This window comes from Leptopilina heterotoma, unplaced genomic scaffold (genome assembly GCF_015476425.1).
Source record: "Leptopilina heterotoma isolate Lh14 unplaced genomic scaffold, ASM1547642v1 Lhet_4, whole genome shotgun sequence".
Classification (NCBI taxonomy): Eukaryota; Metazoa; Arthropoda; class Insecta; order Hymenoptera; family Figitidae; genus Leptopilina; species Leptopilina heterotoma.
The window spans coordinates 790,175-814,128 of record NW_025111063.1 but is presented as its reverse complement, the minus strand read 5'-3'; the positions used below and the strand labels follow the sequence as shown (position 1 = coordinate 814,128).

The following is a 23,954-nucleotide window of genomic DNA, read 5'->3' as shown; positions in this document are numbered from 1 at the left end:
GTATACACTAAAAAATAGACTTAATGCCACTAATATAATTAATAATAATGACTAGCAAACATTTTTTTTTCGTTTTAACATCGTATTAATTGTCAATTAAACACGACGACAATTAATTCGTTTGTTATTTAGCAATTAACACGACAGTGAATTTATGTCTATATTGCGCATATTAGCACAATTAGGCATTTTTTTCTCGACACAAAGTATTTTTTTAATATTCACAGAGAATTTTTATTCTCGTTTATTTTTTTATATAATTACATATATGTTTGAAACCAATAATTTCTGTACAAGCACATTTTGTACATAGCTACGCACATTTTTTTTTAGTAATTCGAAAAAAGCTGTTTTTAAGCCAATAAAACCGATTTATGGGAATTTTTTCCTGTTGATTGTCGGTGTTATTGTTTAAATTTCTTTAAGTACAAGGCATTTTTTTTGTTGGCTGGCTTTTTAATTTGTAACTTTGCGCTTTCTCGTTTCGTTTAATCGGAATCGTTCTTTTTTATTCTAATATTATTGAGCTCTATCTATAATAATTGAAAATAAAATATTTACACTTTGCTTAAAAAGTTGGATAAAAAAATTCTAAATACTTCGAGATTTCGTGTTATTTTTGACGAGATTTCGTGTAAAAGTGTAAAAATTGAAAAATTAGCTAATGAGAATAAAAGCGAGTGATATACTTATAAAAAAAAGTAAAAAATACTGAACAAATGACTAGATTTTAATTCGTTTTTCTTTAGCAATCTTTTGCACGAGTTAAATCTCAAGTTTATCTACAATCATTTTTTGAGTTTGACAATTCTTTTTGTACTTTGAAATAAAATTTGTTTTTTTCCAATTTGAAAAAAAATTAAAGATTCTGCGAATTTTCCCACTGGGTAGAAAATTGTCAATTCAAAAAATAATTGTTAACTTTAGTCAAAAGAGAAAATTAACCTGAGATTCACTTTTTTGCTAAAACTTAATCTAAAACTTAATTATTACAAAAATGGAATGTAATATATTAGTTTTACTTATTTCGTTTTCTTTTCTCAACAGCTTTTCGATAGTGCCATTTTTCTTTTTTTGCGAAACACACACCAAAATTGGCAGTTAAAAATGTACAAGGCTTAATACTTTATACAGTTTTTTTTCAATATTATTTCGGGAAGTACTTAAACGGCGGTTTACACAGAATCTTAAAGTATATTTTTTAAATACAAAAAAGATTCTGAAGAAAAAATGACTGAATTGAAAAATTTTCCATTCGAACAATTTGTTTTTCTTCACACAAAATCAAATTTTTGTCACACACACACTTAATGTAATTTAAAAAAAATTCACAGCAATTATTTTGTTCAAATACAATCCGAAGAAAAATGAAAATTTTGGAAAATATTTCAGTCATTTTCTCTAATTTCTGTTGATTGTCGCCAATATATAAATTTTCTTTAACACACAATTATTTTCGGTGATTCTGTACATGAAAGAACTTTTAACCACTTCGTTGAATTGCATTTTTCACTGTCGTTAATTGAATTTATGAAAGTATTTGCAAAGGAAAAATTCAATTGACAACTGTGAATTTATATTTAAATTGTAAAAGTTCGATTATTTTTTTTTCTTTAAGCAAACGTGTAGGGATCGACAGTTTTACTGGAACATGGTTGTACATCGTCTGGTGGTGGTCGCCATTTTTCAGTCCACATTGAAGTCTTAATTTCAGTGATATCAATTGCATCGGATTTGGAGATATTTGCTGCCGCTGCTGCTACTGCTGCTGCTGCCATTGGTTCGGCAGCCTCCCAATTTAAACCATTTTCAGTGACTTCAATTTGACGTGTTTCCGTTGTACTCCAATATGCTTGAATATCATTGCTTTGTGATTTCGATGTTTTTACAGTTGATGATGATTTTGTGGCGGTATTTTTTGGCGTCGAACGCGATTGCGGTCGATCAATGTTTTTTAATGGTAATTTTTGTGGCACTCGCCTTGGTTTCGATTCCTCTAAACTAATGCTCGTGCCCGTTTTACTTGCCGATAAACTTCCATTACCGCCTATACTTGTTTCGTCACGTTTCTTTCTTCGACGTTTACGCTCTGTCTCGTTATCGTCCTTTTGTACATCATCATTGTCATCGTCGTCATTCAAGAAATGCTGCCTCGCCGATGCCCAGTGATCTTTTCTGTTTCCCTTTTGAAAACGATTCTCGTAACTATTGCCACGATGACTGTTATTTGCATTTGCATTGTCCGAATCGCGTTTTTTCGATTGCTGACTCTTTCCGGTCCATCTGTTGGGACTCTTCTCCTTCAGGGTCGCCTTGAATAATAATAAAAATAATTGAATTTTATGAAGAATTCAATAATTTTCAATAATTGTAATAAGCGACATTAAAAGAAAAAACAAAGAAGACAAATTACCCCCGATGATGTGGAATTATCTACAGGTTTATATTGCTGATTGACCGAGTCCTCGTGACCGGATTGAGCTTTACATGTGGTTCGTCCACGACCGTGAATCCAGGAGAGGAGAAATGAGAGTAAAGCGCACGAGAGGCCCAATCCAGCGGTGGCTGATAATTGGGAGCGTGTACGTCGAGGAACCCATCCACCGCCGTGATATTCCAATACTGAACTCACCAGTAACGCGCTGCTCACCACGTAGGACACTCCCAGACCAGTGAACATCCACGTATTCTAAAAATAAAATCAATGAAGAAAAATCGTCCAATATGAGCGAAACCATCTTCTAAAATGTATATTTTGTTTGAATAATAATTAATCATTTACCAATCTAGGCCAATTGAGAGGGAAGAAATAGATGATGTGCGAAATATCGAGAAAGAGAAGTAACGATGTGACTAGTAGACAAAAGACGGCAACGAAGATCATGAATCTTAATCGTCCAACGAGGGGCAGCATAAAAAGACTGACCTTCGCTGTTCCTGAACTACATAACGTCACTAAGCAGGCTGCCGACGATATCTGGAAAAAAAGTGACCAAAAACAATTACTTCAAAAATTTCTTTTCAAACTAGAGAAAATTTTAGAACAAGAATAGAAAAATTGCAAATTCCATACAAGCAGCAAAAGTCGAATAACGCCAGTAGATGTTTTCAGATGACCTTGAATATCGCAGTATAATACAACGTGACTGCTTCGAGGCCATTGCAATCCATTTAAAGATCCGTGCCTCCCTTGACCACAATGATAATTTGCGTGTGAGTCCCATGAATGAACCGTTGAATGGATTCCCGGCGAATCCAGCTCCGAAGATTGGGAGCTGATTCGCCCCCCTGTTCTGCTCCCCGCTGAAAAGCATTTTTTTTTATTAATTTCAATTCCATCAAAATACAGCCCTTAAAGAGTTTTTTTTAGAAAAAATTACTTTCTTTTATTTCAACAATGTTGAATTTTAAAAAAGCATTCTGAAAATTATTTTAATTAATTAATATAGAGAAAAATTTTAATTAAAAATAAGGATTCAAATAGTGTTCAATCAAATCAATCAAAACTTATTAAAATATTTCTATTTTTCTTTAAATTTAATCATTTAGTTAATCTTTAAATTTTAGTAGTATTCAGTTAATATTAATTAATAGTAGTTGATAATTTAATTAATAATAGTTAATAATAATTAATTTAGTTCTTTCTCTTCTTTTACTATTTGAATCGTTTGTATTTTCAATTTAATATATTTTAATTGTAAAAACAATGAAAGATACCAATTTCGAAGTCTTGAATGTCCTCGGGTCGTGAGTATGCACTTGGTGGCTCCAAGTCGCGAATTTCTTCTAAAAGAAGTACCTCTATTTCATCGGCTGCATATAAATCCGAGACAGACCGAAGATGATGCCGAGAATCGCTCATCACTTAGGCGTGCTAGCACGCTCGCTCCTGCCTTCTTGCCGAGCTTTTGATTCACTTGGCATACGAATGCACAACATTCGTCAACTGCATATGCCAATAACGAATCCATTCATTCAATTCAATTCCTGATAATTTAAACTCCCATTGTCATTTTCTTTCATCCTCCACTAAAAATACACGTAATTATTGTAATTAATTTTTCAACTTTAGAAAAATTTATTTACAAAATACGTACTTACATAAATAAAATATATAAAATAGAGAAATTTATAAAATTTCGAATTTGTAACTTAAAAATAATTTACGAGAGAAAAGTTGTAATTTTACATTACGAGAATATTCAACATTTTGGAAAACAATTCCGGAAAGAGGTTAACAATCAACAAACATACTTTTTGTCCTTGTGTTCTAAAAACTAATGAAGAGAAAAGTCGAACAATTCAAAGAAATTAATAAAAAAAAATATCAATTAACAATAGAATTGAATTGCTAAGAAAATTACAAACAAAATTTAAAAAATAGGACATTTGTTGTGTCTAAACGCCCAACATGCGAATATTATCGTATACAATTTTCAATCAGTAAATATTTTGCATATTTTGCCAAAAACATCTTTTTTGAATTTTCTACTTTATTTTAACTCTCTACTTTTTATTATTAACTATAAACGAAAAGAAAAACAAGCAACAAAACGCAATGTTTCGACAAAAAAACCTCAAATTCGAAAACGGCGTGTTTGTTGTTTTACTTTGAAATAGAATTCATGCTGTTAAAAAAAGATACAAAAAGTTACAAAAAGAAGATAAATAAAAGTCTCACCCTCTCAACTAATGTTATTCATTAAATAGCATAAAGATCACATTTTTTTTCATGTTTTTTCTAAATAAACTTGCTGTCAATTCGAAGAACAGCCGCCATTGTCCGTCCATCCATCACATTTCGCGATTACATCCGATTCTCTTTTTATATAGATACATATATACTTATAACCCTGGAAGACGACCTAAAAACGAAAAACGTTTATTGATTTAATTATTGTATATTAATTCCGAATTAAATAAAAAAAACAAGTATTTTCTTTAAAATTTGTACGAAAAAATACAATTTTAAGTTAAGAACTGAAATATTTCCTTCCACTTTTATTAATTAATTTTTACCTATACCGATTTTTCGGTTTATTTATTTGTTTGAATTTTAATTTATATTTTAAAACTAAAAGTATTTTTTGAAATTAAAATAGAAATTCAATAGTATTCAATAGATAATTGTTGATAATTCCTGTTAAGAAGGGAGTAAAGAAAATAATAATATTTTTAGAACAATAACAAACATTTGTCAATTTGACAGTTAATATCGATTTCTAACCTCAAAAAATCGTTGTTTCAAAAAATGAAGAAAGTTTGCAACAGTGAGGAAAGATGGCGTTTGGTTAGAAAGCTATATTTTTGAATTTTGACGATTTGGACTAGGAAATAGGAATTTTAAAAAACTGGAAGAATATAAAAACAAAAGAATAATAAATAAAAAGTATGGTAAAATATTTTTACTTGTGATCCTTGTGAATATTTATAATAGAAAATAAGAAGTAAAAGAATTTAAGAATTTTCTACTAGCGGATGATTTATAAACTAAATTTTTGTGTCGTCTGCAATCTGCGTCGACTGCTATATTCAATATGGCTGCCACGTTTGATCTGTCAAAATGAAATGTCAAAATAGTGTTTTATGATATAATCAAAAAGTGTTTGAAAAACAATAAAAGAAATCAATCAACATGAATACGTAGTAAGTACTCGTGTGTTTTATTATTTATGTTTCAAAATATTGTATTGTAAACAACTATTTTTAAAAATAGGTAAAGAGCTTTTTATGCTAATGAAAATTTTATCAAAGTCCTGATAAGACATGACATCCTTTCTTTCAATGACATTTATTTCATACTGTTTCATACCACATTAAATATTATCTACTTTCGCTTTCCGACTTTGTATTCAATGTATTAATTTCGTGACAACAATTATCCAACACTTGATAGTCTATTATCATTCCACTTCTATTGCTTTGTTTTTTGTTATTGTTATTTTTACACACTAAACATTCATAGAGAAATTTTATTTGAATTTTTATTCATTCAGTACTTACCTTAGTTTTAAACATGTAAATTAAATTAGAATAAACAAAATATCGGTGTGTATTTTTCTTTTTAGTGACAGAGGTGGGGCACCAGGTATTTCGGGAAATTCGTTTGACAGGTGGGTTCAAAAGTCAAATATGGACGACTCGGCAATAACTAAAATGCAACATCATTATTGGGTGACAAAACAGGCTCTTTCGCGTAAATTGGGAAAAAAAGATGACGAATGTATTGTTTCATCTGACGCTGAATTGGACGCTAAACTCGCATTATTTCGCAGTATTCAAGAATCTTGTGCATTTCTACAGAGAGTTATTGATAAATACCAGGAACGACTGTGCAGTAAGTAATTTAGCTTCTCTCTTTAAAAATTCTATTCTCTCAAAAAAAAATCATGATTAGAAATTAATTTCGTTTTACTTATTTTTTTTCCTTCATTTATAGATCTCGCGCAAGAAGAAAATGCAATGGGTCGATTTTTAAAGGAGGCTGGAAAACAAGACAAGACGAGAGCTGGAAAAATGATGTCAGCCGTTGGTAAATCACTTTCATATTCCGGACAACAGAGACTTGCACTACGTGCGCCTTTAGTTCGACTTTATCAAGAGGTCGAAACATTTCGACAGCGTGCAATTGAAGACACTCTGCAAAATGTTCAATCTTTGGAGAAAGCAAGAACCGAATATAGAGCCGCACTCAATTGGATGAAAAATATCTCCCAAGAATTAGATCCCGATACTACCAAACAATTGGAAAAATTCCGAAAAGTACAAACTCGAGTTCGTCGGTACTGAAAATTTTTAACTTATTAATTATTTAAATAATTATTAATTAAATTCGAAGATGTGAAAATATGTAAATTTTCTTTCAGTGGTAAAGCATCGTTTGACAATTTAACTCTCGATTGCCTGCAAAAGGTGGATCTTCTAGCAGCAGCTCGATGCAATATGTTCAGTCACGCATTGGTTTTATATCAAAATACTCTTTTGAATTTTACCAAAAAATCGACGCAAGCTTATTCGACAATAGCGAACAGTTTCAAAGGCTATCAACGTTATGATTTTATGGTCGTTCGTGAACTTGCGGAAACTTCGTCCAAATTAGCGAGAGAAACAGGTGGCGATGACGATATTGACGATAAAGACAAGTATGCTTCTTTTTACAAATTTTTTTATACTAACAGGGCTGCCACGCAACCTGGAAATATCAGGGAATTTTATAAACCTTGGAAAATTCAGGAAATATTGATCGTAATCCTGAAAAATTATTGTTTTCTAAAGTTATTGTTCTTAATCTTGATTTCTGTTAAAATTTTAGACTACTAAAAATTATATAGTTTTAAAAACCTGGGAAAATTATCGTTTTTTAGCCTGGAAAACCTGGAAAAGTCAAGAACTTTCAAATGAGCAAAAGCGTGGCAACCCTGTACTATTTTTTAAATCAATTATAATTTTAATATAGATATTTAAAAAAAATGATCAATTACTTAATTTCAGATTATTATTCTTCGACGAATATCACGACAGTGTTGAGGAAGCTCAAGAGGTAAAAGCCGACGAGAAATCCAACTCCGACAATAAAAAAGACGATAAACTTCTTGATTTTGAAAATATATCACAAGACTTTCTCGAAAACAAATCGAATTTAACTGTAACGAAAAATGGTAACACTGAGACTTTTGAATCACAAACTGATAAAGAATTTGAGGAATTTTTCTCGAATCTTGTTCCTGGTAAAAAAGAGACTTCGACAGTAAGACAAATTAAGGAGCAAACAATAACGGAACTGGAGAAGAATTTAGCCGAACTTGATTTAGCAATGGATTCATTTAATGCGCCATCGAGTGGTTACGATTTTCTCAGCAGTCCCTGTTTAACGCCACAAACATCACAGAATCCAAATCAACAACAATCACCACTGGAGCAACTCACCTCGGAAAATATCGCACTATTAAATGATATTCTCAATGTTGGACCAAGTACACATAACGAATGGGACTCCGTTGGCGATGATACATTTTTACCACCGGGAATTTTGAAACAGAGTTTAGGCGATGCTTGCATTCCCATTGAACAACAGAAAAAACCACCGATAAACGAACCAGTAAGTAATAATTACAACTTTATATCTTCTTATTCCAATTTTTCCTTTTTTTTCTCAAATTAAAAACATCTTTGTTTTGCAGAAAACAAATAAAACTGGAAAGAAAGCCAATCCATGGTTGGATTTATTCGCAGAATTAGATCCCCTAGCCAATAATTCACTGGAGAATCTTTCGAAAATTAATAACGCTCCAGCTTAATTAATTATTCAAAAAGAAATTTTTAAAATTATGAAAACAAAAAATAATTATAATTCATAATTATGATGTTTAAAGCCTGAACAACATAATGATGGATTAAATAAAAATCTTCCCATTCTTTTTTTCTAAATGACCACAAACAAGGTTTTGAAAATAATATGACGTCCAAGTTTAAGTGCTTCTCGAAAAATCAAATATTTCATTCCTATATTTATTTGGTATTGCCAGAAACATTCCATTTTCGTATAATAATAATAATAATAATAATAATTCTAGAAGTACTTACAAAAAAAAAGAATTAAGGTAAACTTTCAATCAATTTCGTCAACTATATAAAAAAAAAGAATTTATACCAAAGATAAATATTAATAAATACTTTATACCAAAGATTCGTAGCTGTAAAATCGATTCAAAAAAAAGAATTACAACCCGTTCTTCTTATAATTTCACATTCTTGCATTTTTAAATATCAACGAAATTACTTTGTACATTTCAAATGAGTATAAATGTTTGAAGAAAAAAAAATCAACTCGAATAATTCAAAATTCATATTTTGAACAATAAATCTATAACGCTTTGTGTCATGAATGTAAAATTAATGATAAAATTCAAAAAAATAAAAAGAGTCGGTGCAATACATAGTTTTTTTTGTTCTAACGCCTGTTATCTTCTTTAAAATGTTAAGTGTATTATTTTTTTTTTATTTAGAAAGCGCAAAAATTAATCAAGTACTTTTCTTTTTTTTTTAGCAAGAAGCAAGTCGTTAAATTAAATCATATATTGCACGAGTCTCTAAAATGAAATATTTTAGATTTACGCTGTTGCATCTCATGCAATTAAAAAAAAAAAAATTTCTACCTTATTTTTCGAATCTTTTTAAAGGGGGTTCTCTCGTTTTTAAGGAAATACGGATTCACGGGATCACAGTGTTAAATTGTAAAAAACCTAATGCAGTTTGGCAAGCGCTTCTTGTTCACGGATCAAAAAACTGTGCTAGGGCAGTTTTCACTCTGAAAGAAAATATTTTCGTTATTTCAAATAGACTTTTTCTTCCTTAATTATTACTACTTTATTACATTAATATTGTTATTATTACAGGCCTCCGAAAGTTCGACTTTTTCGAATTAAACAATTAAATTATTTTTATAAATAATAAAATTCTTCACTAGAATTAAATTCTTTTAATGAATAATAAAATTTACCCATAGGAATTAAATTATGTTTAACATTCTTATAAGAATTCAATTATTTTTTTAAATTGTGGAAAGAATTCAATTACTTTTGAAAATTTAAATAAAATTGTTCCCAAGAATTCAATTATTTTCATAATTAATAAAATTCTTAGCAGAAATTCAATTATTTTTAATAATTCTCAAAACAATAAATTATTTTTGGAAATAGTAATAAAATTCTTCAGTAGAATTCAATTATTTTTGGAAATTTTAATAAAATTATTTGCAGGAATTCAATTATTTTTAATATTGTGAAAAGAATTCAATTACTTTTGAAAATTTAAATAAAATTGTTTCCAAGAATTCAATTATTTTCATAATTAATCAAATTCTTCGCAGAAATTCAATTATTTATAATAATTCTCAAAACAATAAATTATTTTTGAAATTGTAATAAAATTCTTCACTAGAATCTAATTATTTTTGGAAATTTTAATAAAATTCTTCGTGAGAATTCAATTATTTTCAATAGAATTTTAATGAAATTTCTCAAAAAAATTAGATATCAATTATTTAAACATTTTTTGATAAAATTCTTCTCAATAATTCAATAATTTGCAATACATTAATTCTTAAAATAATTAATTTTTTTTACTAAAATTCTTCAAAAAACTGATTATTTTATAATATTTTCCATAAATTCTACTAAAAAATTCAATTACTACCAAAAAATTATGTTAAATGTTAATTATTTGGAAAATTTTCAATTATTATTAAAAAATTATTTAAAAATAATTTTTAAAAACGAATTTTAATAATTTATTATAATTTGTGAAAATTTATTTATTTTGGATTTTTTTTTTGTTATATATTTTCAATAATTCACCTTAATAAATTTAAAAAGAAATTAAGAGGCGTCGCAGCTACAATTATTATAAGAAATTGATCTTTTGTAGTTAAATAATTGAATTCTCGAAAAATTTTAGAAAAATTATTAAAAATAATTTATTCAGAGATTCTTCTCTTTTCTTCTCTTTTTTTACTTAAAAGTTAAATAATTAAATTTTGGAACGATTGCAGTTTTTTATTTTAGAAATACTTAACTTTTAGAATGTTTAAAGTTGAAATTCTTAAAATTAAATTTCTGTGGAAAAATAAATAACAAGTATTTAAATTTTTTGATTTTAGAAAATTATCGAATTTTTGAATATTTGAATTTAGAAATTTTTAATTGACTAAAGCGACTTTTTTTGCGCCTTAAAGTCGATCCAAGGCCTGTTATTATTTAAAGGTGGGGACGAAAATTTTAAAAACACTGTGAATTTTCTCTTACTTGTCAAAAAGTTGAGAATCCTTTGTATGACGCAATTGTTGCAAAATTCGATAAAGTCCTAATTCTCTTAAACGTGCTTGCCTCTGAGCAGCACCCGGTTCCTCCTTCCAAACTAAATTACATACACAAAATATCGCGGCAACTTGTAATTTCACATTGCTATGCATCTGCGGAAGAAAATTTGACAATTACAAAACAAAAATTTGTTAATGTTTATTACAATTATACGATTCTCATGATTAACGTTTAAATGAACGAAATAATTTTTATTCAAATATTTTCATAATTACCGAATTTAAATTTTACATTTAGAAACTTCATAAATACTTCTTTTGATAGAGGGACAAAATTATTATAATAAAAATTTAATTTGAAGAAGAAATAAATAAATTTCGTTCATTTGAACGTTCAGAACTTTAGGATCATCGACTTTAAGTTTTAAACAAACAAATAAATAGAGAAAGAAGAAAAAAAGGAAAGAATTCAAGTTTAAAAAAAGAGTAAATTTCCCAACGAACCATGTAATCCATGAGTTTCTTGAGTACATCCTCATTGGCCATAATGTGATCTCTAGCACGATCACCATCGGCAACATTGGCCAAAATACAAAGTGCCTGTTCCTTGACATCAGCCGGATGTTCAGGATCCTCAAGTACTAAAATCACAGCTTGCATGACGTGTGTCGCATGCTCACCCATTATTCGATCAATGTGCGCTTTCGTCGAGAGTAAATTTCTCAATAGTCCAAGAGTCTTCATAAGTACCGCAAGTTCCGGATCAGCGAGTAGACGAAATATTTGATCAGTCCCCAAACACGAGAGTATTTGCGATTTCACTCGTTGCTCGGCTTGAAATGCGACATTCATCAATGCCCATATTCCATTAAGACGTAGTGCCGGATCTGGACGTTTCGTCAACGAGCAAAGAAGTTCAACTCCACCCGATTCTAAAATTGGTTCCTTACTTGGACTAAATTCCAATAGAAGATTGCACAACGTACTCGATGCAACTGTCAATAAATCCTCCTCGCCTTCTCCTCTTCCTGAAACAAAAATAATCGAATAATAATAAAGGAAATAATTCTCCTCTTCCTGTAAAAAGAATAAAATCGAATAATAAATAAAATATATATCGAGGACATGTTGTTTGATGTTTCAAAACTTTTATAAAATAAGAAGAAAAATAAATAATATAATCAGGAATAAATAATAACAATCAGTCAGTTGATAGTCTTTTTTCTAATACCTTCTAGTCCTTTATCGGCACCGTGTAATAATTGCATCAAGGGTTTCCAAACGGCGTGGTCCTGAAACGTTGTTCGCAATTGTTGAACACTTCGCGATAGAGAGTGTAAACACCTGACGGCTGCTAGGCGAACACGAGGACCGCCGGGATCTTGAAGTCCGGAGACAACATGCTCCATGAGACTCTGTGTTTCGATAATACGTTTACGAATATCTTCATCGTTCGCACCCAATGACGCAAAAGCCCTGAACGCCGCTTGTCGCATGTCTTGAGACAAGGACGTATCTTGAACCTGAAGAATAAAATTTGGTAAAATCAAATTGCAGATAACAGAAAACTAAATTAGACTAAATAAAACTAAATTAGACAAAATAAAATCAAATTAGACAAAACAAAAGCACGCCACATTTTGCTACGTTTTTTGTCTCAATTTGATATCCTTAGAAAAACTGTGTGGACAATTTTATTAAAATTTATAAAACTTATTGAATTGATTTAAAGAATAATGAATAAAAGAAAAATTTAAATTAAATTATAAGATTGACAATATTTGATATTATCAAAAAAAAAAAAAATCTACAAACCTGCGGATGCGGCCTCAAAAATTCCGCCAAAGTTGGAATAAGATGATTACTAATGGAAGCGAGACGTTGCAAATCGGTGTCAACTTCAGTGAGATATGCCAGTGTTTCAGCGGCCGCAACTCTTTCACGCGGTGGGCGATCGCGATGACACAATCTCACAAGACACGGCAAAGTTCGATAAACAACACGTGGATCAGTGGCCGACAATGCGCCAGCTCTATGCATATAGGCAACACATCGTGCAGCCTCAAGCTGAACCAAAGAACTCTTCTCCCTACCCATCAATTGTCCTAAAACCGCAGGAACTAAACGACCCTGTGGCGTATTATTTGTCGAAGCGGCCGCGACCATTGCCGACACCGTGTGATTTTGATAGCACATATTCGCTAAACACGCCAAAGCCGGTAATTGTACCTCCGGCAATGATGAATCCAATTGAACAGCCAATGTCTCAACTGCACCACCTTTTGACAGTGCATTCTGTTCCTCCGCCGTCTGCAAAACCAAAAATTCATCAAAAAAATATTTTCTTTCAATCCAATTTTTTTTTAACAAAATCAGGCTTCGCACTCGATAATTAATTTTCAAAAAGTAGTCTTAAGACTGAAAAAAGTAGTGAACAACCAAAAAAACTCGTTTTATACATTTTTCTAATTTTTATCAAAAATGTTTAAAATTTCTACGAAGAATTTTATTATGTAATAAAATTTTTGAAAATAATTAAATTCCTGCGAAGAATTTTATTAAAGTTTTCAAAAAGTAATTGAATTCTGGTGAAGAATTTTATTAACTATAAAAAAATTAAATTTCCTCTAAGAATTGTATCAAAATTATTAAATTTCTGTGAATAATTTTATTATTTATGAAAATAATTGAATTCCTGTGAAATAATGCAATTCCTACGAATTATTTTGTTATTTATGAAAAGAATTGGACGTTTTGGAAGAATTTTATTACAATTTTTTATAATATGAGAATAATTTTTTATTTCACTTATTAGCGAATGAAAAGAAGTTAAAATTCTCATGAACAAGAAAAAAGTATCTTTTAGTGTTCCAAATCTAAAAGAAAGTATCCAAATAGTAGCAAATTGTAACAAAATTAATAAATAGTAGCTTTTAGTAGATGAGTGCGAAGCCTGAAAATTTATTTTTTTCTTTTTTTGCTACTAACTTTAATTACCTTGCAAGCGGTGGTTAATATAGTCGCGATGCAAATTTGCGACGTAACCGAACGACTGGCAAGTGAAAGTAAACGTGGTACCAATGATGGATTTTGATAAATAGTGTGAACTGGCGCTGAGGAATGTTGAAAAACAGTACGTAAACATCGTAAACAGGCTTCAATTAATAAATCATTGATTCTTGTTTTTCCATCAGTTACCGGATCAACAAGTGGCGTTGTCATCAGTACTTGTAAAATTAAAGGAACAACTCCAAGATCAATAAGCGCAACAACATGTTGATCTGTCCCTTTTGCAAGTGAGCCCAGTGTAACAGCAGCCTCCAAACGAATTCGATCTGTTATTGCTCCCGAAATATCTCCCAATAATTGCAAAAGTCGAGGAACAACTCCTTGAGCAATGACAGAACCCTTCTGTCTATTACTTCCAATCACAGAATTTTTTAAACACCTGTTTAATTTCAATCCAATTATCATTTTTTTTTTAAACAGAAACCATTTTTTTTAAAAACTATTTTTAGAAACTAAATTAAAGAAACAAGAAAATGTTTCAAAATTTCCTTATAAACATTCTAATTTATTAAAAGTTTATAAATTAAATTGTCATTGAAAAATAGAAGAATGAGAAGATAATGAAAATTACATTAAAGAGAATATTTAGAGAAGAATTTCAATTTTAATTGATAATATCAAAGTCTTTGGAAAGATTGCGCAAAAATTTTTCCTTTGAGGTTATGTTAAACTTAAGACATTGCGAGAAGAGATATTTTAACACTTACACAAGAGCATCAAGACATTTTTGTGGATCTACAGAGTAAAGTTCATCGATATAACTTCTTGAGCTTTCAACATCCTAAAAAAATAAGATTAAACAATTGATAAAAAAACGTCATAATTTAAAAATGCAAAATTTTCTCTTAAAAATCTAAAGGTGTCAAAAGTGAACTGATTTTAATTTGTCATTCAAGAGAAATTGTTTTTAACATACCATAAATGGCTGCATTATCGATACCATCGTTTTCTTATTGTTCTTCACATAAATATGTTCTTCTTTTATAAAAGCCGATGGTTTTTCATAAAAGATTTTTGCAATAAAGAAGAAGTACAGAAAGACACCTCCGCACTAAACACAACACATGCGACTATTATCGACAGTGTAAATGTGCAATTGATAAGTAAAGTACATAATTCAACCACCAGAGCGAAAAATTTTTTTTATAAATAATAATTAATTATTTGTTTTAATATAAACGATATGTAAACAAATATAGTTGGTAAATTCCATATATTTTTAATCAATTTATAGTGAACTAATTGAAAAGTTTACCTTGTTTACCTACAATTGAATTTGATTTTAAAATCTTGTCAGCACAGTAAACATAACCTATTTGTCACATTGACATCAACAAAATACCCCAAAAAATACTCTTAAAATTTTGTATATTTAGTACGATTTATTATTTCCATAATATGTGATAATTGTTATATTTTACAATAACCAAAAATAACTGATAAAGAGAGAAGAATTAAGAAGATAAAACACCTTAAAACGATGGCACTACTGAAAAATATTACACATTGTATGCGAATAGGTTAGTTTTTTAAATTCTAATTATAAATACTTTATGAAACTAAATTATTAAAATAAGAATTTTTATCTTAATTTTTTCTATTTTATACCTTCTTTAGAGACCAAAATTCTTGTAAACGGATTTAAAACATCTTCTGTGCCGTGCATTGATCAAAAATGGAGAAAACAGTGAGTAAAATTTGTTTACTTACTTTGTTTACTTAGTTTTGATTTATATACGTTTTAATTTAATTTTTTTTTTATTTTTGTTATTTTCAGGAGAGGATTAACATTAAATCCGAATAGATTTGGTCCACTGACAAATTTACCCGATTATTCCTTCAAGGATGGAAGGACAGTTCCTTTAGGTGTCAATCAGTCGAAAAGATTAAATAAAAATCGCGAATACGCTGTAAGTATTTGGAAATTTATTATTGTAATTAATTAATAATTAATAATTCTTTTCTCAATCTAAATTTTAATGTCGAAACATTTTTTAGGAAAAAATTGTAAAATTAGTTGGAGAAGTGGATTACGCTGTTGAGCGATACTACAGATTAATAGAAGAAAAGAAACAAGAGAGGGACGAAATTTTACGCAATAAATTGAAACCAAAGGGACAATTATTGTTAAATAAAAATGATTCCTAGTTTGTCGTTTTAATTTCTATTGTTAGTTTAGAAAATAAATTTTATAAATTGCAAATTTATTAATCTCTACTTTTTATTTATTCAAATATTATTTTTGGAAAATTTTAAAATCTGATTTTTTTAATTCAAATTATTTGTTATAAAAATAATTTTTTAATTAATTAATTAATAATAAAATTAATAGTAAAAATACTTTGTTTATTTGAAAAAATTGTGGTAATAGTCGAACCAATGAATGATCGAGTTACACACATGCGCGGTTATTAGCCGTTCTGTTTTCTGATTGGTGGACAAATGTTGTCTACAGCAACTTGTGACTAACTTCAAAATGTTTTTTTTAAATGTCCTGACAGTTGACAGTTGTTGTGTATCAGAAGTTGATCAAAACAAGAATAGAAAATTCTTTTTTATTAGTTTTTTGGGTATTCTATTAATGAGAATAATAAGTGTACATTTTTCACAAATCTAAATGGCCGATTATTTCTATAAATTGAGGGAGAGAGGTCGAATGTTAGATGAAGGAATTAATAATATGAGTAAAATTTGGAGTGCTCCGCATATTCATGTTGGCGGGCATCTAAGATATAGTGTTAATGATAAAAATGAAGAAAATTTAGAAGAGACTGCAAAGGCAAATACAGAAACTGAAAATTTGTTTAAATTCGTCTCTGAATCACATGTAAGTAAATAATTATAATCTCGATTTCTATATTTCTACATGTTTGAACCTGGATTAATTTTCATGTTCATGTCTTAATTTTAGAGTACATAGTGCAAATTTAATAACTAATAATACTTTTTTTCTGTATTTTCTTAATAATAGAAAAATATGCAAAAAGATATGAGAGAAAGTGAAAAAAATTTGGAAGAAATGCAAAAATTTATAAATGATTCCAAAAGTGTATGCGATGATTTAATACAGCAATGTTCGGATATCGAGACACTTTTTGTCGAAAATGGATATGTTCCCCTAAAAGAGGAGGAGGAGGAGGAAAATTCAAGGTAAACTATCAAAATTTTTATTTTTTCCTTTTAATTATTTACTACCAAAAAATTTTCTTGTTTCATTAAAATAATGCTGCAAAATTTCGTTTTAGCAGCCCCAAGAGTGAACCTACAACGAATTTTGAAAATTCCTACGTATCATCAACACCATATAATCCATGGAAATCTAAATTGAAAACATTTGATGCATCAACGCCAACGGAAATGAAAGTTAAAAAAGAATTTATCGAAGATATTCAAACACCTCTGGCACAAAAACTTCTCACAAGTTCAATATTATCCAGACAAGTTAGACCAAGTCCGAGAGAACCAATTTTATCTCGATATTTTAAAGAGTTGTAAATAATTTATAATTTGTAATTTAATATTCGATAATTTAGGGCCAAAAATGCGATATTGTAAATAACAGAAGAATCTCATTTTCTATGTAATTTCATTTTATGATCGTATAGTAGATATTAATTTCTAATATGCAGAGAAAATTAATTTCTATTTATGTATTTTCAATGTTATTTAATAACAAATTTTACTATTTGAAAATATATGTATAGTTTTAAACAATTGTCGATTAATTTTAAATATTTTAAAACTTAATTTATTCCATGATTTAATTTTTCTTATGTTGGTAGTAGCGGAAACGTAACCTCAAAATAATGGAAAACGTGCGTCGCGTCCTGCACGCGTTCTCCTATTAATTTGTTATTTATTATATTTAAAATAGGTAATTATTTAATTTTAAGTTCATTATGCAGAGAAAATAATTTATTATTCTGATAATGGGTAAGTTTGAATATTTCAATATATGGTTTTTTTGATAAAAATCACACTTTAAGTCGAAGAGGTTAGGTTTTAATTAAAAATCTTAAAGATTGATTAAATATTACCTACAAAATGTTTATAAAAGATTTAAAAATGAACGTATAAAAAATAAAATATGTAAATAAATAAAATGTACTTACAAAAAGATTGAATTTTCAAAACTATTATTAATTGCAGAAAAAGAAGCAAAAAATTGTCAAGGAAAAGATGTTTTCGAACGAATGAATTACTTGTACCAGGTAAGAATTTCTGTTGTTCAACAATTCCAAGTTATTAGTCTATTTTCTATTATACAATAAAACTAATTAACAATATTTATTTCTCTCAGGCAAGTCATAAGATTGTAAATAAAAATTTACCCCTGGCTTCACACTTGAGCTCTTTGATGGTTGGCTGTGCGAAAAAAGCAGTATTGCGAATGTAAGAAATGAAAAATTTATCAATTAGTATGCAAATTAAAATCGTTTAAATAACATCGTTTTTAATTAAATGCAAAATATTGTTTACAATATTTTGTTTATGTAAACAATAATTATTATGCTTGAAATTTTTTACATCCGTTTTTTTCTTATTTTGAGTAATAAATTTTTATGTAATTATTTATTATTTTGCTCATGTACAGCTGCTAATTATTTATTTCAGGGAACCAGCAGTAAAAAGAACAATTTGTAAACATTGTCAATCGCCGCTTATTCCTGGCAAAACAGCACGTGTTCGATTAGTATCAAAACCAGCGAAAGCAATAAAGTGGACCTGTTTAGCTTGTGGAGAAAATAGAAAAATTCCAACAAAAAAAGGACACAAATTGTGGTGGGATCAACCAGAAGCAGTCAAGTGTATTCTCGATTTTAGTCCAAAGGTAACTGATTCATCAAAATTTTTAAAAACTCAAAAGGAATCCATGCCTGCAGAGAAAGGAAAACAAGAAGTCGATGATAGAGAATTAAACAATAAGGAAACAAATGAAAAAATTAATTTAGAAAAATTGTAAATTCTCAACATTTTTGAATTATTATTGTTTTGCATTAATCTTGATTGTATAAATATTTTCAAAATAATTTCTATAATTTATATTTCAATTACACCGGTTCTTTAGAAGATAAATTACTTTTAAAGAACCGGTGCATGATTGAAATAAACATTTAATATATTAAACTCATTTAAAGATCAGTAGAAGAAAAACAAAAAGCATTTGTTCTTGATGAAGAAATTATTATTGCTAATTGCTAATAATACTAATAAATAATTATAATTAATAATACTTGTAAATGATTAATAAAATCATTGATATTGTAATTTATTTCGAATATTCATATTCAATATAAACTTTTGTAAAAATAATCTATGCATATTTTTTTGTTTTTAACACTATAATCGCATAAAATAGAAAATAGATTTAAATATATTTTAAAACAATCACTAATGGAATTTAAAACTGCGATTTCTCGACTTTTTCAATTTAAAAACTTTTAAAAATTTATGGAGAGTTATGTTGAAAATTTTATAAAAAAATTGAATTTTTCTATTTCGACAATATTGAATTCTAGAAAAACTTTCTCAAAATTATTTTAAATAATTAATAAATAATTTAAAAAATAATTTTAGTAAAAAATTCCAGAAAATAATTGAATTTTGGAGAAGTTACAGTAGTAATTTATAAAAATGATCAAATTTCACAAGTTTTCCACTTAAATTTTTAATTGATGTCGAAGTTTAATTATATTTAAAAATTTGAAAAATTATTTAACACTTGAATAATTTTAATTTAAAATTCTAGAAAATAATAGAATTTTGAAAGAATTATTCTAACAATTTTTAAAGGTAATGAAATTTCAAATGATTTGAATTTGAAATATTAACAAATTTTAACTCCTGTGAAAAAATATATTACTAAAAGTATTTAAATATTAAATTTATTGTTATTATTAAAGTTTTTGAATTTTTCAGAAATTTTGAAAAATATTGATAATTTTTTGAAGATAATTGAATTCCCGAAAGTAGTTAATTAAAAAGTTGTCAAAAAAAAAACTTAGAATGAAGTTATTATCAGAATAAGGGAAAAAGTTAGAAAGTTTTTTGAAAATCAGGAAAAAAGTAAATATAAAGTCAAATTTTTATACAAATCTTGAATAAAATACTTTCAAAAAATATTTTTTACTTTTTCCTAAATCCAAACGACTTAAAACGACTTTTTTTTGTGTTTTAATATCGATCCGTGACTTGAAGAAAAGAATTTGCTCTGTAAAATTTTTCTTAGAAAGAAAAACTTAGTATAATTAAAAATTAATAGCAATTAATTACTAATAAATGGATAGAAACATTTATACAGTGTATGAATATTTTTATATTAATCGCATACGTAAAATATGTTACAATATTACAATCAGTTCATGATGAAGAAACAGACAATGTCGTCACTACCGGTGATAATGATAACCATCTAACAATAATATAATGACAATGGATTGTACTAAATGCTTTTACAATGATCGTGTTATTTATACGAGTATGAGCTATTCGTACGGTGAAAGCCGTTCGCAGTAACCTTCGAAAAGCGAATCGCTTTTGAACGGGGACGGCACAAGTGAGAAACATAAAAAAAACTTAATAAAAAAAAAATTTCTTTTTCCCGTTTAATTTTGGATACAGCGAAATCGTCTTAACTTTCTCTCTCTCTCTTTCTCTCGTGACAATAAAAAAACAACTTGTAAGCACTCGAGATTCATTGCGAACGACAACATCCTTTTTTTACTTATCTATGATATGACTATGTCCGCCCATAATCTCACCCATAGATTCAAGTTAAATTAACAATTAATTATGTTTCTTAATAAGATTCAATCACAGATTTGTCAGGTTAAAAACAGACGTTGAATCTTTATATTCAACTTAAAACTTATAATTTACATAACGACTAATGAGTAACGGGTGGATAATTTTCCAAAATCTCGGCAGTGTTAATAACCGTAGATAATATTAAAAACATAACTTAGATTAAAATATATAATATACTTTTTTTGTTTACAAATAAAAAAAAAATGAAAACTTTTAAATATACATACTAATAAAATTCAATTTACAAATATTATTTATATAATTATAACGAGGAAATAATTGTTAAATAGAAATGGGCTGGACGGAATCTACACATTTAACTATACTGGAGCCATGAGTAACTGATTATCATCTCAAGGGATGTAAATTTTTCCAAAAAAAAACACTGATAAATTAACAAGTAAACGAGAAGACTATTTTTTTGTGCGAATTTATTATTTCTAGTGCAAATTTTTTTTATTTCTTTTTTTAGTCTCTTCTCATTCACTTGTCGATTCTCTGTTTCTTTTTCGACAATTACAATTGTAATATATATTTATATATATAATTATAATGCATTCAATTATAATATAGTATATCCAATTATAATATTATATACTTTATTATAATACTGTTTATCTAATTACAATATAGTATATTTAACTAGAATACTGAATTATAATTAAAAATTATAGTTATTAATTTAAATTAATTTAAATAAATTAAAATTTTATTTTTATATCCTAAAGTTCTGAACGTTCGGATAAATGAAATTTAATTACTTCTTCAAATTACATTTTTATTATTAATAATAAGTTTGCGTCTTCGTGAGGAAAATTAAATAAAAAGTACTAAATATAAAATTCATTCATTTTGAACCTTCAAAACTTGTGGATTTTCATTAAATTTTCGTTTTAATTAACTTAAATTAATTTAAATCAAAAATTTAATTATAAGAGAGTATATCTAATTATAATAGTTTATCTAATTATAATTAAAACAATTATAATCAATTTCTTTATTTTCATGAATTATTTCAAATTTTTTCACAAATTTCTCTAATTGTTGGTATAAATAATTTTCATACGTATTGCGAAATTTTTCATGAAAATAAAAAATTTTTATAAAAGAAGAAAAAGAAACGGAAAAAAAAATTGGTAAAAATTGGTAAAACAGTTACTGAGACAATTCTGTATACATATATTTGTCGTGCCAAGCTTCTGTTTTTTTGAATACTGTACTTTGAGCATGTTGCTATCAGTTTGTGTGTTTTTTTAAATTTTCTTCTTAAACTTTAGTTTGGCATCGTACACATATATACATGTACATAATATTGGCTATAAGGAATGTATACTTATGGTTTCAATAATATCAACTTTTTTTTTTTTGAATTCTCAATTCGAGTCACTCTCTTGCAACTTTCATTAATGCCTTCGCTTAAACGACAAGTTTCATGATCTCGTATAAAAAATTGTGATGACATTCTAATTTTACTATACGATTATTTCATTTATTAACATTCAATAATTATAATTTCAATTTAAACAATTTGCTTCATTTTAATAATTAATAATTATAATCAATTAATTTTATAACATTAATATAGTATTCAATAATTTAAAGAAAACAAATTGTGATAAATTAATCTAAGTGAAGGCAATTTAAGTATTCAAGTTTCTAAAAAATGAAACACATTTCATTCAAATTCAATTTCATTGAAATGGAAAATAATTCCATTGAAACGGCAGTATATTTGTAAAAAAATCGATTTTTTAATTTAATAAAAAAAGTTATAATCCAAAAGAATTATCAAAAAAAAATAAAATGATAAATTATCAATAAAATTATAATCGCGATAAAAATATTGTAATAAAAAAAGTAATCAAAAAAATTGTGATAAAAAATTATTTTTCTAGTAAAAGATTCTTTTTTTTTGTCCTGGAAGCTCAGTCTTCTCAGAAATTATTATTTAAATTCAAAATATTTAAATATTGAGAAAAAAAAATATCTAAATAATTTTCACTAGAATAATGTTTATGTAATTGAACGCGAGTACTTACACGGAAGATTAACCATACTACCCGGTTATTGTCAAAGTGGCACATCCGTGTAAATGCAGTCGTTTTTATTTTGCATTGTTGTTTTTTTTCGTAAAACGTATACGAAAAAATAGGAAGAAGAATTGAAAGTGTTCCCCAACGTTGAGGGGACAATTGAATAAAAAAAGGTTTTCACACAAGACCGGAAACAAATTGAGGTTGTCCATCGCGATCGAGCGTTAATTGCGGCATCACGTTTGCCGATGGTTGAAAAGTAGAACCTTGAAAACCCATCGCAGCTTCATACATCTGAAAAAAGGGATTTTATTCAGTTTTTTAATCAATTCAATTTTTTTATTTTATTAACTTTTTTATTGTATCCATTTTTTAATGTATTCCTATTTTTTTATTGTATTAATTTTTTCTTTTTATTCAGTTAATTATAATATAATTGAACTGAATAATGTATAATAATAGTAATAATAATTTATTATTATATTATTCAATAGAGACTTTAATTACCAATAACTTAAATTTTAATATAATAAAATAGTAAAAAATTATATGGAATTTATAATAATGATGATTCTATCTCTCAGTCGTCGATTTTTAAATATTTGGAATTTATTAATATTAGATTGAAAAATAATTGACTCACGTTGCGATTTCCGGGTAAAGTTGTATAATCAGGAGTCGTGGGACGACGTCTATTTGGCAGAGGATGTTGAATCGTCGCATAAGTATTGTCTTGTGATGTATCGCCCATACCAATACTTACATTGCTTCCTCGCCTTTCAGTGTTTAGACCTCCTTCCGGTTCACTGAAGACCTGCATCGTCAATTCCTGTTCTTCGTATAATTTTAATTTTCTAAAAAGAAAAACGAAAATTGATAAAGTTATTTAGAATAAACTGATAAAGTTATTTAAAACAAACAGATAAATTTATTTAAAATAAACTGATAAATTTATATATTTAGATTCAACAGATATTTGAAATTAACAAATTACTCACTGTTCAATCCACAAGGGATTTTCCGTTGTATTTAATTCATCTATGATTTGTTTCTTAATCAAACCATCCTTCTTTCTGATGTCGTTCGGAACGGTGATAACCCTACGAATTTAAATTGAAAAATAAGTTTATTTGATTTGTATTTAAAATTTTAAATTATATCATGAAAAATTCAAATTTAATTGTTTCAAAGAAAATTTATAATCTTTTTAGGAATTCAATAAAAATTTA

The 23,954-nt window shown here is 27.7% G+C and overlaps 7 protein-coding genes across 12 annotated transcripts in view; 4 read left to right on the top strand and 3 right to left on the bottom strand.

Moving 5' to 3' along the window:
* Positions 1 to 379: 379 nt before the first annotated feature.
* Positions 380 to 5,205, bottom strand: LOC122506224. Of its 3 annotated transcripts, none has more exons than XM_043618288.1 (7): positions 5,020 to 5,205; positions 4,682 to 4,865; positions 3,718 to 4,029; positions 3,074 to 3,303; positions 2,783 to 2,977; positions 2,414 to 2,689; positions 380 to 2,312 (listed from the first exon to the last, which is right to left on the bottom strand). In XM_043618288.1, exons 3-7 carry the CDS (start codon positions 3,860 to 3,862, stop codon positions 1,614 to 1,616), a joined length of 1,545 nt encoding a protein of 514 aa, XP_043474223.1. In that variant the 5' UTR covers positions 3,863 to 4,029; positions 4,682 to 4,865; positions 5,020 to 5,205; the 3' UTR covers positions 380 to 1,613. The 3 variants fall into 3 exon arrangements, with proteins under 3 accessions (XP_043474223.1, XP_043474225.1, XP_043474224.1); XM_043618290.1 differs by having other exon boundaries at positions 5,026 to 5,205; XM_043618289.1 differs by lacking the exon at positions 5,020 to 5,205 and adding an exon at positions 4,965 to 4,980.
* A 308-nt stretch (positions 5,206 to 5,513) lies between these two features.
* On the top strand, positions 5,514 to 8,934 carry LOC122506219 (islet cell autoantigen 1-like protein). Its single transcript, XM_043618284.1, has 6 exons — positions 5,514 to 5,646; positions 6,069 to 6,337; positions 6,440 to 6,782; positions 6,867 to 7,142; positions 7,492 to 8,098; positions 8,181 to 8,934. The coding sequence occupies exons 1-6, from the start codon at positions 5,636 to 5,638 to the stop codon at positions 8,295 to 8,297; spliced, it is 1,623 nt and encodes a 540-aa protein (XP_043474219.1). The 5' UTR covers positions 5,514 to 5,635; the 3' UTR covers positions 8,298 to 8,934.
* On the bottom strand, positions 8,470 to 14,974 carry LOC122506218 (armadillo repeat-containing protein 8-like). Of its 2 annotated transcripts, none has more exons than XM_043618282.1 (8): positions 14,802 to 14,974; positions 14,593 to 14,666; positions 13,805 to 14,264; positions 12,632 to 13,126; positions 12,048 to 12,339; positions 11,321 to 11,844; positions 10,803 to 10,969; positions 8,470 to 9,307 (listed from the first exon to the last, which is right to left on the bottom strand). In XM_043618282.1, exons 1-8 carry the CDS (start codon positions 14,826 to 14,828, stop codon positions 9,271 to 9,273), a joined length of 2,076 nt encoding a protein of 691 aa, XP_043474217.1. In that variant the 5' UTR covers positions 14,829 to 14,974; the 3' UTR covers positions 8,470 to 9,270. The 2 variants fall into 2 exon arrangements, with proteins under 2 accessions (XP_043474217.1, XP_043474218.1); XM_043618283.1 differs by having other exon boundaries at positions 13,814 to 14,264.
* Positions 14,975 to 15,181: 207 nt separating this feature from the next.
* On the top strand, positions 15,182 to 16,092 carry LOC122506220 (39S ribosomal protein L52, mitochondrial). Its single transcript, XM_043618285.1, has 4 exons — positions 15,182 to 15,405; positions 15,503 to 15,572; positions 15,663 to 15,795; positions 15,884 to 16,092. The coding sequence occupies exons 1-4, from the start codon at positions 15,366 to 15,368 to the stop codon at positions 16,031 to 16,033; spliced, it is 393 nt and encodes a 130-aa protein (XP_043474220.1). The 5' UTR covers positions 15,182 to 15,365; the 3' UTR covers positions 16,034 to 16,092.
* A 294-nt stretch (positions 16,093 to 16,386) lies between these two features.
* On the top strand, positions 16,387 to 17,538 carry LOC122506215. 2 transcript variants are annotated; one of them, XM_043618277.1, is made up of 3 exons: positions 16,387 to 16,712; positions 16,857 to 17,035; positions 17,134 to 17,538. In XM_043618277.1, the coding sequence occupies exons 1-3, from the start codon at positions 16,503 to 16,505 to the stop codon at positions 17,378 to 17,380; spliced, it is 636 nt and encodes a 211-aa protein (XP_043474212.1). In that variant the 5' UTR covers positions 16,387 to 16,502; the 3' UTR covers positions 17,381 to 17,538. The 2 variants fall into 2 exon arrangements, with proteins under 2 accessions (XP_043474212.1, XP_043474211.1); XM_043618276.1 differs by having other exon boundaries at positions 17,131 to 17,538.
* Positions 17,539 to 17,662: 124 nt separating this feature from the next.
* On the top strand, positions 17,663 to 18,918 carry LOC122506216 (ribonuclease P protein subunit p21). 2 transcript variants are annotated; one of them, XM_043618279.1, is made up of 4 exons: positions 17,663 to 17,759; positions 18,035 to 18,096; positions 18,186 to 18,277; positions 18,500 to 18,918. In XM_043618279.1, the coding sequence occupies exons 2-4, from the start codon at positions 18,079 to 18,081 to the stop codon at positions 18,846 to 18,848; spliced, it is 459 nt and encodes a 152-aa protein (XP_043474214.1). In that variant the 5' UTR covers positions 17,663 to 17,759; positions 18,035 to 18,078; the 3' UTR covers positions 18,849 to 18,918. The 2 variants fall into 2 exon arrangements, with proteins under 2 accessions (XP_043474214.1, XP_043474213.1); XM_043618278.1 differs by having other exon boundaries at positions 17,672 to 17,818.
* A 3,651-nt stretch (positions 18,919 to 22,569) lies between these two features.
* LOC122506244 (cadherin-87A) overlaps positions 22,570 to 23,954 on the bottom strand; it is a 178,984-nt gene continuing 177,599 nt past the window's right edge. Inside the window, exons 23-25 of the mRNA XM_043618321.1 lie at positions 23,724 to 23,825; positions 23,369 to 23,579; positions 22,570 to 23,019 (exon numbers count right to left, since the gene is read on the bottom strand). Of these exons, the coding sequence (XP_043474256.1) occupies positions 22,903 to 23,019; positions 23,369 to 23,579; positions 23,724 to 23,825 (430 nt within the window). The 3' untranslated portion in view covers positions 22,570 to 22,902. The remainder of the gene's footprint in view (positions 23,020 to 23,368; positions 23,580 to 23,723; positions 23,826 to 23,954) is intronic.

Bases quoted from the DNA above. Each gene is read 5' to 3' on its own strand.
- LOC122506219 (XM_043618284.1), top strand. The intron at 6,783-6,866 runs GTACTGAAAATT...ATTTTCTTTCAG, and splicing joins GTACAAACTCGAGTTCGTCG to TGGTAAAGCATCGTTTGACA. The intron at 7,143-7,491 runs GTATGCTTCTTT...ACTTAATTTCAG, and splicing joins GATATTGACGATAAAGACAA to ATTATTATTCTTCGACGAAT.
- LOC122506220 (XM_043618285.1), top strand. From the start codon at position 15,366: ATGGCACTACTGAAAAATATTACACATTGTATGCGAATAG. The intron at 15,573-15,662 runs GTGAGTAAAATT...TGTTATTTTCAG, and splicing joins GATCAAAAATGGAGAAAACA to GAGAGGATTAACATTAAATC. The intron at 15,796-15,883 runs GTAAGTATTTGG...AACATTTTTTAG, and splicing joins ATAAAAATCGCGAATACGCT to GAAAAAATTGTAAAATTAGT.
- LOC122506216 (XM_043618278.1), top strand. The intron at 18,097-18,185 runs GTAAGAATTTCT...TATTTCTCTCAG, and splicing joins GAATGAATTACTTGTACCAG to GCAAGTCATAAGATTGTAAA. The intron at 18,278-18,499 runs GTAAGAAATGAA...TATTTATTTCAG, and splicing joins AAAAAAGCAGTATTGCGAAT to GGAACCAGCAGTAAAAAGAA.
- LOC122506218 (XM_043618282.1), bottom strand. From the start codon at position 14,828: ATGGTATCGATAATGCAGCCATTTATG. The intron at 14,667-14,801 runs GTATGTTAAAAA...TTATTTTTTTAG, and splicing joins CGATAATGCAGCCATTTATG to GATGTTGAAAGCTCAAGAAG. The intron at 13,127-13,804 runs GTTAGTAGCAAA...TTGGTTTTGCAG, and splicing joins CCGCTTGCAAGGTAATTAAA to ACGGCGGAGGAACAGAATGC.
- LOC122506224 (XM_043618288.1), bottom strand. From the start codon at position 3,862: ATGAGCGATTCTCGGCATCATCTTCGGTCTGTCTCGGATTTATATGCA. The intron at 3,304-3,717 runs GTATCTTTCATT...AATGCTTTTCAG, and splicing joins CATTCAAGACTTCGAAATTG to CGGGGAGCAGAACAGGGGGG. The intron at 2,978-3,073 runs GTATGGAATTTG...CTTTTTTTCCAG, and splicing joins TTATTCGACTTTTGCTGCTT to ATATCGTCGGCAGCCTGCTT.
- LOC122506215 (XM_043618276.1), top strand. From the start codon at position 16,503: ATGGCCGATTATTTCTATAAATTGAGGGAGAGAGGTCGAATGTTAGAT. The intron at 16,713-16,856 runs GTAAGTAAATAA...TCTTAATAATAG, and splicing joins AATTCGTCTCTGAATCACAT to AAAAATATGCAAAAAGATAT. The intron at 17,036-17,130 runs GTAAACTATCAA...ATTTCGTTTTAG, and splicing joins GAGGAGGAGGAAAATTCAAG to CAGCCCCAAGAGTGAACCTA.